Source organism: Mytilus trossulus, unplaced genomic scaffold (assembly GCF_036588685.1).
Source record: "Mytilus trossulus isolate FHL-02 unplaced genomic scaffold, PNRI_Mtr1.1.1.hap1 h1tg000244l__unscaffolded, whole genome shotgun sequence".
Classification (NCBI taxonomy): Eukaryota; Metazoa; Mollusca; class Bivalvia; order Mytilida; family Mytilidae; genus Mytilus; species Mytilus trossulus.
The window spans coordinates 1,199,980-1,212,333 of NW_026963317.1; the positions used below are offsets into that span (position 1 = coordinate 1,199,980).

Below are 12,354 nucleotides of genomic sequence, written 5' to 3' on the forward strand. Positions count from 1 at the left end.
CAATAAGCTATGTCCAAACATTTAAAATGGGAGTGGATAGTGGGTTTTTCCAATTTCTCAAGGTAAACTAAATATATATTAGATATAACAAGATTGGACGGAATAAAATAATTCGAACATAAACAGTAAAATGCAGGAAATATATGCAGTGCATTAATGCATTATCATTTTAAGTGAGTATATTATTGAAAATTTTCTTTTCGAAAGTTTACCAAATAATTAAATGCTTTAGTATACAATCTACTATATAAACTATATGTATATGTATATCCGGGAGAGCAGTCACGTATACCATGTATACAAAATTACTATTTCGCTTGTGTATATTCTTTCTACAATACACAAATTTACTGTTGATCATTGCTACTGAGACTTCGAGGTTTTGGGAGTTAACAAAGGAATATATATGTTTGAAAATGCTAAGTCATCATTTTAATGCAAATTTTAATGATACTTATATCATATCCTAATAAATGCATGCATGTTTTTAAACATTGAATAAACAAAATTTGGGAATGAAGCTCAACTACTCAAGCTATATACATTTTTTTAATTTAAGCTCTAGAAGCTAGTTTTTTGTTTACTTGTATTTTTAAATGATGTTTTGTTGGCATGTATGAATGAAGAAAAACTTCCGATTAAAATTGTTCTCGAATTGTAGATTAAAATGATTTTGGTTTCATTAGCATTCTTTTAGAATTTACAAGATAACAGGCTGTTATGATATATGTTAATAAACTATTGATGGACTAATTTATTTAGAGTATATAAAATTATAAATTATTAGAAAAAAATGTCAGAAAAGCGCTGTTGTCATTTTATCAATTTGTTATCCTTCACAGATCTTTCAAATGAGTTTACTAGCATTCATTTTTCTGTCGTGTCTAATGTGTATTTTGCCTATTCATGTTTTGCGATTGCTCATTCGTAGTTGAATGGCATAATGCACCCAGAGTATATTATTTCTCCCCTTCCTTTTCAAATAATATAGTAATGACATCAAGCCTAAATGATCCTAAATTGCTATTGAATTATACTGCAAGGACAATATCAATCATATGTTTTTTTTTTTACAATTTCATGTTATCAAAAGTTGAAATTCATAGATACAAATTTTAAATTGGTATTTAAAAAAAAAAATATTATTGTTTTTAAATTTTATGAGGGTGTTTTGTCTTTTCTTTAATTTTTTTAGCATTATTTTTTTCCCTTAAGTCTAATTTTATAATTTTAAAAAAAATATAAAATTAAACTTTCTATTAAATCTGAAAAAATATGCAGTACATTCTATAAAATTTATAAAATTTGTTTTGTCTACTACAGTTCAAAATTACAAAAAAAAAATAAAATATGGCGTTATTCTCTCTATAGTATATTTATATTTGTAATTAGGTTACAGTTTATATGTCCATCATTAGTATTTAGTCAATGACTTTCTTTTCCAGTCTACATACAAAAAGCATAACATACAAATATGCTGGACTTTCAAATTCAAAATAGCGACCTATGCAACCTCGAAGAAGAACTTTATGACATTTTCTCAAAATCCAATTGTAAAAATGTGCTTGATGAATCCCTAGCAGCATTTGAAACAGGAGATCTGTCTCATCTGGTCAAGGAAGAATTAAAATGTACAATACAAACAAGAAGACTAGCAAAAGGACAAGATGAACTCAAAGTAGACTTTTCTGAAGAAATCAAGTACCAGGTAAAATTATATTTATTAGTAACTATTTTTTTTTATACCAACGTTGTATTTTCGTTGTTTATACCCACTGACTAAAAGGTCTTTTTGTTGGTCTGATGTAAATTAAAACTAACATAAAAAGCCCCAAAAAAATATTTAAGTGAATATTTGAACGTTTACTAAGTGACTAGTTATATATGTATGTTTTAATTCATCGTTTAATTCAAATTGAAAACATTCTACACTTACAAGAAGTTTGCTACAGATAAAATATTTAACAAGAATAATTTAGTTTTAAAAATTGGCATCGAACGGTATTCATGTTGTTTCCTTTGCTGGCTAGTAAGTTTGTTTATTAGTAAAACATTCTAAACAAAAAGACTGCCATTAACCATTTTGACCTGGTTCAACCAACAAATTTTTTTCTTAAAATGTCTTGTAACAAGTCAGGAAAATTGCCATGGTTATATTACAGTTCGTTTCTGTGTGTGTAACATTTTAGTGGTGTGCTTCTGTTGTGTCGTAGTTCTCCTCTTATATTTGATGTCTTTCAATCAGTTTTAGTTTGTTGCCCGGATTATTTTCTTCTCAATCGATTTATTACTGCTGCCTTTGTTTAAAGTAGGAAGCTGAAAAAAAAACCTTCTAACTAAATTGTGCTCTTAACGGAATTCCAATCAAAGGGAGTATGTGTAATTATGCATATACATATACAGTATAATATAAAAAAAAAAGAGCCAACAGATTAAGTTAACGACCTTTCAGCAAGTTTGAACTGCTATATTATTTTACTGGTTGACTTTTTCGCAAGTTTGGACATGTTGTGACTTGTAAGTTTCTACATATACATTTGTCAACAGATGGTTTGCTATGTTGAGATATGACAAACCCCGATTAATCCTACAATCAAATATACATTAATAATCATGAAGAGTGGGATAGGGGTATCAACGACCGCGATCAATATAATCACTAGTCTTTGTTTTGCACTTGTCTCAAACACATTTCAATAGCCAAGTCTGTTGTTCCGTCATATGCATGTACATGTGTGTTTTTGTGTTATATTTTCTATATACAACATGTACTGATCTGTCTAGAAAATATCTGCCATCTTTTATACTGTCAGTTCTAAATCGTTCATATTTTAAAAATAATAATAATAATAATAATTGAACAAAAATGAAAGGTTCAAATTCTGGCGAATATTGGAAACAGAACCATATAAACTTTTGTTTTTTTGTGTACAAATATTCAATGATGTGTTCATTTTCATGCATTGTAAGTTACGGATTCAGCAAATTTTAAAAGGAGTGGTTCCGTTGTTATAGGTATACAAGTTACAGAGGCAAAAACTGTCTCAACCCTTATTTCGCAAAATTTGGTTTTAGGTATTCGAAGAACGGTAAGTTGTGCACCCGTTTCCCACTTCCCGGAAAGACCACTGAGTCAATTTTTTTCAAAATGAGCTATATTAAATGTGGTATTCAAACATATGGAATTGATCAAATGTACTTTTGATTTTAAAGCTTACAGAAGATGAACAGAACAAAATTGTAAGAAGACGAGAACAAAATAGAATGGCAGCAAGGAGGTTTCGAAAGAGGCGGAAACAAAATAAGAAAACACTCTCCGAGGTAAATTGGTTCGATTGAAATATGCTATATTTTGAAGAAAATCTTCATGCTTTACATGCATACCTATGCATGATATATACACTTGTAGGCAAAACGTCTGCATGAAATAAGGAAGATGGAGCTAAAATGAATCGCGCAAACTGGTTCAAATTATTAGGATTACATAATTCATATAATCTCATCACTGCAAAATCAGAGAAAACAAAACACAAATAAAAACCAACAAAAAACTTTTAAAGAATCATAATAAATTATCACTTATACAAACATACATTTTTACAGAAAACACTCAAAACTCACCCACACAGAAACGTTTTAAAGACACAATGGTATGAAATATGACTGAATATTGTTCTAATTGGACAGACAAAAAATAAAGCAGCAATACCAGATAACAAAAAAAAACAAATGAAAAATCATAACTAAAGGTTTAGAAAAAACGAAACCATGTGCAAGTATCTTTTTGCTCTCTGGTGTTTTAAAGAATTCATAGGTATGAAGTAAATATGAGGAACCATTCGTATGTTTATAAACTCCTCGGCTACTTCAGCACAAGATCATCAAAATATGCATCATTCGACTCTTCACAATTTACAAGAAAGCTCTTAAAATCTTTCAACACAAAATCACCAATACTGCATCTTTATATATTTTATTTATTATGTTAATTTTTCGTTTTTGTTTTATTTTACAGATTCAAGATATTGAACGTGATAATGATGAAAAAACTGCTGAAATAAAGAGACTGAGAGAAGAAAAAGAGACACTTCTTAAACTTTTGAATGATCACTTACTTGTCTGTCCGGGTATCCAAACGACTTTGTAGAAAAAATATTGATTGTTGTGATTTGAAAAAGAATATTTGTGTTCCTATTCGTATGATTGTTTTGATTGATAGTGAATTGTGAATATGAGATATTACGTGATTCAAAAATTATTTATACATGTAATTCTAAATTATTAAAGTTGTTGAGGAATCATCGACCACTTTGTTTATCAGATTTTGAAATGTATTCAATGTTTTGGTTGTTATGTGTATATATGTGTGTTAAATATGCATACGGTTTGCAAGCGATAATAAAGAAATTGAATCAATGAGCATTGAGTTACCACTTACTGAACAATTTTATAGTTTATCTAAATATATTTTCTCCAGAAACTAAATTTATCCTGTGTAACTTTAGCCAAATAAGGTTTGACTATCTAATCTATACCTATATATGGTATAATCTAGGTTATTGAAACTGGTGTACTAATGCAAAACGTTTGTGGGTGGTGGGGTTTTCCAAATTCTTTCACATGTCACCGACTATCAAACATGTATTTTGAGGTGAAGAAATGTAACGGAATAAAGAGGGTAGCCATTTAAACTTCTGACCTTGACTTAATTGCACGTATATAGGTTTTCTAAAGTCTTTTTCTTAATTCTTTATCGTCAAGTACATTTTTTTAAAATAATAGAATTAACCCATATATTTAATTAAAAATAGAACGAACTTTGCTTATTGACTAAATGAAAATCAAAGTTTGTCGTTTCTATGCTTTGTGTGTTTTTTTCTTTTTTCTCCCTTTTAATCATTGAAGCAATCTGTGATAATAATTTTTATGTCTATATATTGAAAAAAAAAAATCATATGGTTAAATATAATTGGACCATTATTATATGTTGACTTGAAAATGTAATACATTTAAATCTAGGTTGCAAATAGGTTAAACTGTTTCTATTTAGCTAAGTTGCTATGTTATATGTCAGAATGGTGGCATTTTGTAATGATTATGTGGCAACTTTTTTTGTTATTGTCCTCTGTTTCGTTAAAAAAAAATGCCTTATTTAAAAAAGGTGAATTGTTATATTTTTTTATATATGGAATAAGGATAGGTGAGTTAGATATCAGACCTCCCAGGTTAAGAACGTAAAACAAAGGGTAGAAATTATTTTTTACTTAAGGGCATACGATACAATTACAGGGGAGGTAATGACGTTGCTAACGAAAAAATGTTATTTTCGCGACGTCAAACTGTGACATATCGGGAAAAGATGCATTTCTCGACTGATTTTTATCATTCAAACTGATTTAATTTGATAACGAGTTGATGGACCCCTATTTTTCAAAACAGAAATTTGTTTCATTTTGCATGCAGATTGTGTGACCCACATTTTATAAAGCTGTAAATAGAGGATTTTTTTTTTATTTTGATAAACATGCAGCAAACAATGACGTATTTTCCTCAATTCATGAACATTTGACAAATATGACTTATTTCTGAATAAAAAATGCATATGTTTTAAAGATACTTATGAAATACAGAAATTAATGATAATTTAACAAAAAACAATTTGTGTTTATCTTTTATAACAAAAAAGTTATGTCTTTCTTTCGAAAAAGAAATTACGGCCACAAATCTGAATTTTGAGCAAATATACAAAATTTCTACCTCATTTTTCTCAAAAACTAGCACATGAAGGTATATTTTTTATTACATATTTGATTTAATCAGGTAAAAAATAGCATATATGCAAATTTTCACGAACTTGTAAATACAGGATCAAAACTGTATCGTATGCCCTTAAAAGGGAAAAAACAGGCATGGCAATAATTACAAAAGAACACCATTATAATTGATTATTTCTTGTGAAAACAAGTTTGTTTGCATGCAATTTTGATAATACTTACTAATATCGAATCGCAACAAAGTGTACAAAAGGGGAGACAGGGACTATTTGAATATAAGACTATTGATGAGTCAAATAAGATGGAGGGACAGAGTACTGAGACATCAGCCATATGCAAGAGGTGTAAGGAAAACACGGATGTAGGACAATTAAGGAAAATGGGAAATAATTATGCAATTTCTGCCAAATCAACGGCTTCATCATAATACCCTCTATATTTCCACACAAAGTATCTTGTAAATGGTTGATGAAAGAAAAGAATGTAAAAGCAAATTAGGAAGTCCTAGATCAGAAATATTAAAAACGAGTCTAAACGAAAAATACAAACTGAAAAATGAAGGTGTTTAGAAAAGTGCCCGAGAGGATAAAAGGGAATGGTACAATATGGTGGACGAAGATGCAGAAAAAGCAGAAGAAAATGCCGGAAGAAAAGAGCTATATAATATCACTAAATTCCTAACAGGTGAAAGAAAGTGACAACACACAGATGTAAAAAGTAAGAAGAAGAACTGAAAAGTGAAAGAAACCATATACTGATATATGGGAAGAACATCTCAGTGAAATTTTAAATAGACAAGACCCTCTTCGTCCAATTTCAGATGAAGATGTAGATCTTGCTGAAAATATGATAGACAAGAATGAATCAGGAAAATGAACAGTTACTGAAGTTAAAAGAGCATTGAAAAAGACACAAAATGGGAAGTCAGAAGGACTAGACAGCGTAACACAAGAGACAATAAAGACAGACAAGCAGAGAAAATGGCGGAATATTAAACAGCCTATAAGAAGAAGAAAAATTGCCATCAGACTGGAGAAAATGATTGATTTGCAAGATCTTTAAGAAGGGCGATATGACAGATTGTTACAACAGACGGGGAGTGACACTTTTACCCGTTGTCAGTAAGTATTCTGCAGAATGCTGATATGATCTTTAAAAAGGGCGATATGACAGATTGTAACAACTGGAGGGAAGTGACTCTTTACCCTGTTCGCAGTTAAGTTTTCTGCAGAATTCTGGTAGAAAAGAAAAAAAAGAAGGAATAGACAAAAGATTATGGAATGAGCAGGCAGGTTTTATATCAAAATAAGGAACAACCGAACAGGTTTTGATCCTTCGAAACATACTTGAGCAAACCAATGAATGGAGGTCAGCTTTAATCATACTTTTTATAGACTTGGAAAAAGTATTTGACTCAGTCCACCGAGAGAGTCTATAGAACATCATGAAGGGCTATGAAAGACCAAGCAAGATCATAAGAACCATAAAGGAAATATGTACTGGATGTAAGTGTTCCGTCATCGACCAGGGAGAAACATCAGAATGGTTTTAAATAAAATCAGGAGTGAAAAAAAGTTGTTTAATGTCAGGTTTTCTTTTTTCTTCTAGCCATAGACTGGATCATGCAAAAAACAATTGCAGACAAAGCTCGAGGAATAAGATGGAACTTTAATACTGTTCCAAAAGATTTTGACTTTTCTAACGACATTGCACTCCTTTACTCAAAACTTGATGACCTTGACAAGAAAACGCAGAAATTAAAGGCGTGAAACAGACAACAACATTTATGTAGCACTACAATGGGCACCGGAAAGGAAAAGAACTAGAAAAAGGCCAAAAACTACACGGAGAAGAACAACCGAAAAATGAAGTAACCAACAAGGATGGACGAGTTGAAACGTGGCAAGAACAGCGGCAAACGATAGAAAACTGTGGAATAGCATCGTGGAGGCCTTATGCATCATCTGGCGCGGAGAAAATTAAGGGTTAAGGGAAAGAGTACATTTATTTAGCATCCAAGAACCTTATACAGCACTGGAATGGACTGGAATGCCGTTGTTCTGCTTTTCTTGAATAATGTTTTGGTTATATCGCCAACATTTACACTGATAAACTTAACTTTTGCATTTTGCTTTAAATTTGGGATGTGTTTTTGTTGGTTTTGCTTCATTTGCATGTGCTGTATTTATATGTATGCTGCTTAAATATCTTATCTGTATACACTCTGCTATGTTATGTTGTTTATATTCAGTAAAAGCTCTCGCCAGCTTAATTTTGTAATGATATATGTGAACCGAATAAAAATTATACATCTATTAGAATGCAAGCATTTTAAGCTATATGCCAAATAAAAAAATTACAATTTATATACCAAACTATTTCTTTAAAACACCCATCACATTATCCAACAATTTAACAATATTAGTTCTATGAAAAGAAAAATAGAGACAACATGCTTTATGTACAAGTAACAAAGAGAAACTATCATTGGGATATGTGTAAACACAACACGCAACAGATACAAACAAAATATAGTTCATAAACAGGCACACTGATTAAACTAATAGATCTTTACTAATTAAAGAAAACCGTCTTCATATAAAAAAAAATAAAAAAAAGTTTAAACTCCGAACCCCAAACAAAATAAAAACCCAACAAAAGCAAAACAAACGCAAACATGCCTAATAATTCATTTGTTTCATTATATGAAATAATCATAGTCATTAGGGTAGACGGAGTTGCTCCTCTTACACTGTATCGAATAGATGTTATTCTCATTTCCTCATAACCCGGCATTATAATACGGACTACGACATAGACTTTAATCATAGTTGAAGTTCGCATTGTGACCTGTAGTTGCTTTTATCTATGTCATTGGTATTTTCTTGCTATTTGTCTTATAGGAAAACCATTCCACCTCAGATTAAACTGTCAAAAATAAATCGTGAAATTAAGTCCTGACCAGTTTTGTCTGTCACCAGTCAGCTTCATAAGTGATCTTTTCAAATGACTAACAGTGAGAGGAAGATCGTAAAGGAAACATTAAACTGAGAGATGAAAATTTTGTTTAGCTACACCAAATACATGCAAACGGAGGAAGAGATTTGATAAAGAAGGTATAATAGTTCATGATGTCTGTCTGCATTGAACTTGCGGATTGTTGGGTAATCATCGGCTGTAAAATTGCACAATAGACTGTGAATTACATGAAATAAAAACTTCTATTTTACAACCTTGCCACTTTTTTCCCTTGTTTTCCTCGTTCCTGAAAGATATCCAATCTTTATATATTATCAATTGTGCCATTAGATAAACAACCTTGTCGATATTTTGCATTGAGAGATCTTTTTTTATTCATTAAACCATGTTCAAAATATTGTTAAAATATAAACTTTAAAAGATTAGACCGTTGGTTTTACACAAGTAATTGTCGGGCCATTTATAGCTTGTTGCTCGGTGTAAGCCAAGGCTCCGCGTTGAAGGCCGTTCAATGACCTATAATGCTTTACTTTTTTTAATTGTTATTTGGATGGAGAGTTGTCTCATTGGCACTCACACCACATCTTCCTATATCTATTTAAAAACTTAACAAAACTTTCAACAGAGTGACTATTTGAAATTTAATCAACAATACTGTGGTACTTTTGAATACACAAATGATTGAAGATTGAGAAAACACAAACTTGAAAGATAAATCGAGTTTTGTTTTGTCTCACCTAGGGGTATTATGTTACTGGTCTGTTCGTCCGTTTATTCGTTTGTTCGCCTGTCTACTCGTTCTTCCGTCTGTCCGGTTTAAGGTTAAAAAATTGTCGTAGTAGTTTTTGATGAAGTTGATTTTCAATCAAATTGAAACTTAGAACATATGATACTATCTTTCTAATTGTAATGCCAAAATCAGAGTTTTGACCCAAATTTCAGGATCCACTCACAATAGGAAATGAAAGTGCATGTGGGGTATCCGTATACTATGGACACATTCCTAAGTATTTTACTTTATTTTCACAAAGAAGTTGTGTTACTAAATTTTGTTTAGTATTTTAAACTGTAGCTCACTTTAATTTGCTTACAAGTTTGAACGTCTTTTGTTATTAATTAACTTAGGAAAATTGTAAAGAAATACAAAATGATACCTTTAGAAAATAACAAATTTTAACTTTTATCCATGTTAAAGATAATTTTGTAAATTAAGAATAACAAAAATCCATGATCCTTAAAATACAGATGAATCATTTTCATAATCTAATCTAATCAAGTAGGGTGCAATTGCTGTAAACTCTTGAATGTAGTGTGAAAACAACTTCACGACCAATTTTTAGTTTGAAAGTAAATAAACTAAATATATTTCTTGTAGGGGTTCATCGTCCCCGAAAGAAATCGTAAAACGATCTGAATTTGAAAACCTTTTTGAAACGGAAGAATACAAATCAGCTTCTCGTTTGTAACGGACAGCAGTAGTTCCATGCTGTGCAGCTTCTTTTTTTGTCCCAGTATACCCAACTATCTCCCTCCCCCTTGTCATTTGGTTAGGCGACGGGCTGTCAAACTTCCCCTCTTTTGTAATGATCATCGCACAAAGAAAGATAACTCTATATCATAAAAGTTAGAAAATTGACAGCAATAAATGTTATTTTGAAATGTCTTCAAAATAGCCCAATATAACTCTTGGTTCCTTATAATTGATTAATTCAACTATAGACAAGACATGTAATTTCGAATATAAAAGTTTGCACTTCTAAAATACACTACGCCGATAGAGAGAGGGGTTGCGGTTCTCAATCTTGAACCATTAAGCATACATCTGAATTCACCTCCGTATTTGTGTGATTATCTTTGCCCTTTTTTTTCTCTTTTATGAAAAATCATACAAAGTCAAGGAGAAAATTTACCGACGAGGATATCCCTGCCATGCTGGATTTTTTAGTAGACAACATTTTTGTTGTATTTGGAGGTTTGGTCTTCCAACAGACTATTCGAATCCCAATGGGTACCAATTGCGATCCTCTACTTGCCGATTTGTTCTTATATTTATATGAAGCAGAATTTATCCAAGGGTTTGTACAGAAAGGAGAAAAGAAATAAGTCCAGTCTTCTAATTTCACCTTTAGGTATATTGATGATGTACTGTCTCTTAATAATAAAAGATTCAGTGATCACTTACATTTAATATATCCATGTGAACTTAAAATAAATATACTACCGACACAGATAAATCTGCTTCATATCTTGACCTTTTTCTCGAAATGACTACTGATGGTAGGTTTAATACCAAAATTCGTCACAAACGCGATGATTTTATTTTTCATATAGTCAACTTTCCATTTCTGTGTAGCAACATCCCAGCGGTACCAGCATATGGAGTATATGTGTCTCAATTTATACGTTACTCTAGAGCTAGCTCAAAGTACGTTGATTTTTGTTTTATTACAACACAAACCCTTTTATATTTAGCTAGACTATATAATAATAATATTAATCCATTGTTAAAGGAAGCTTTTTCTTTAGCACAGTCTCTAGATTTGACAGGAACTTACTCATGGTATACATATGCTGAAAATATTGTTAAAGAGACTAACGTTGACCTTAATATTCTTTCTACTTGTAAGGACATAAAAGATGTAAATAAAATAAAAAACGATATAAAGTTAAAAATGAAAAATAGATATGAAGATTTAATTCAAAATAAATTTCAAAACATCGATGATAAAAGCCATAAATGTAAAATACTAGAGGATGAGAAACATTTTTTACTATATTGTGAGTAAATTGTGAATATAATTATGTACAATATATTTTACTAAGGCCAGAAACATATAATTGTATTATATGTCTCTGAATATATCAAAAACTGCCGCAATAAACACATTTTAAACTTAAAAAAAACATCTTGTCGTGGAAATGTATACCCAATATGTACTTTATGTTATATAAAAGAATTGAATTGAATTTTAAAGAGAACACACTAGTTACTTAGTACATCCTGACTTTAAAACAGAGCCTGATGATAAGGTATACAAATAATGAGATAAAGTACTGTAGCAAGTGAGAAAACTATCCATCATATAAAAAAGAAAAGCGAAAGATTCCAAAGGGACAATCACATTAAAACTCAAAACTCCAAAAAAAATTATACTGACAAACACCCACAATTTCTTTTACAGTTCCAACCAAGTTGTTATGTTCTACAGCAGAATTTCAGACGATATATTTTATTTTTAATCGAGTGTCAGCAATCATGTTATTTCTTAAAATTAACATATGTTGTGTTGTTCGGTCCGTGATTACTGCTGCTGTATGGCATTCTCATTCTTATGGACCCATTTTATCGAAAACACAGATCATCAAGTTGCCGGCAAATTCAGTCACTGAATTATTGAAAAGAACTAGCATAGATCGAGCAATCAAAATTATTGTTTAATTAGCTTTGTGTTGAAATATTTAACCTGCAGACCTTTCTTAATTTCGAAAACATGTGGAACTATTCCACATAAATATCTTAAAGATTATTGATCACAGATGACAAAAAGTGACAAAATTCCCCTACCCTGTACAGCTAATTTCCTAATGATTGTAGAGTTAA

General features: G+C 30.8%; 1 protein-coding gene across 1 annotated transcript; it reads left to right on the forward strand.

Annotated features, from left to right (window-relative positions):
• Positions 1–4,387, forward strand: LOC134701477 (cyclic AMP-dependent transcription factor ATF-3-like). Its single transcript, XM_063562630.1, has 4 exons — positions 1–173; positions 1,446–1,708; positions 3,214–3,321; positions 4,016–4,387. The coding sequence occupies exons 2-4, from the start codon at positions 1,475–1,477 to the stop codon at positions 4,145–4,147; spliced, it is 474 nt and encodes a 157-aa protein (XP_063418700.1). The 5' UTR covers positions 1–173; positions 1,446–1,474; the 3' UTR covers positions 4,148–4,387.
• Positions 4,388–12,354: the final 7,967 nt, after the last annotated feature.

Bases quoted from the DNA above. Each gene is read 5' to 3' on its own strand.
- LOC134701477 (XM_063562630.1), top strand. From the start codon at position 1,475: ATGCTGGACTTTCAAATTCAAAATAGCGACCTATGCAACCTCGAAGAA. The intron at 1,709-3,213 runs GTAAAATTATAT...TTGATTTTAAAG, and splicing joins CTGAAGAAATCAAGTACCAG to CTTACAGAAGATGAACAGAA. The intron at 3,322-4,015 runs GTAAATTGGTTC...TTTATTTTACAG, and splicing joins ATAAGAAAACACTCTCCGAG to ATTCAAGATATTGAACGTGA.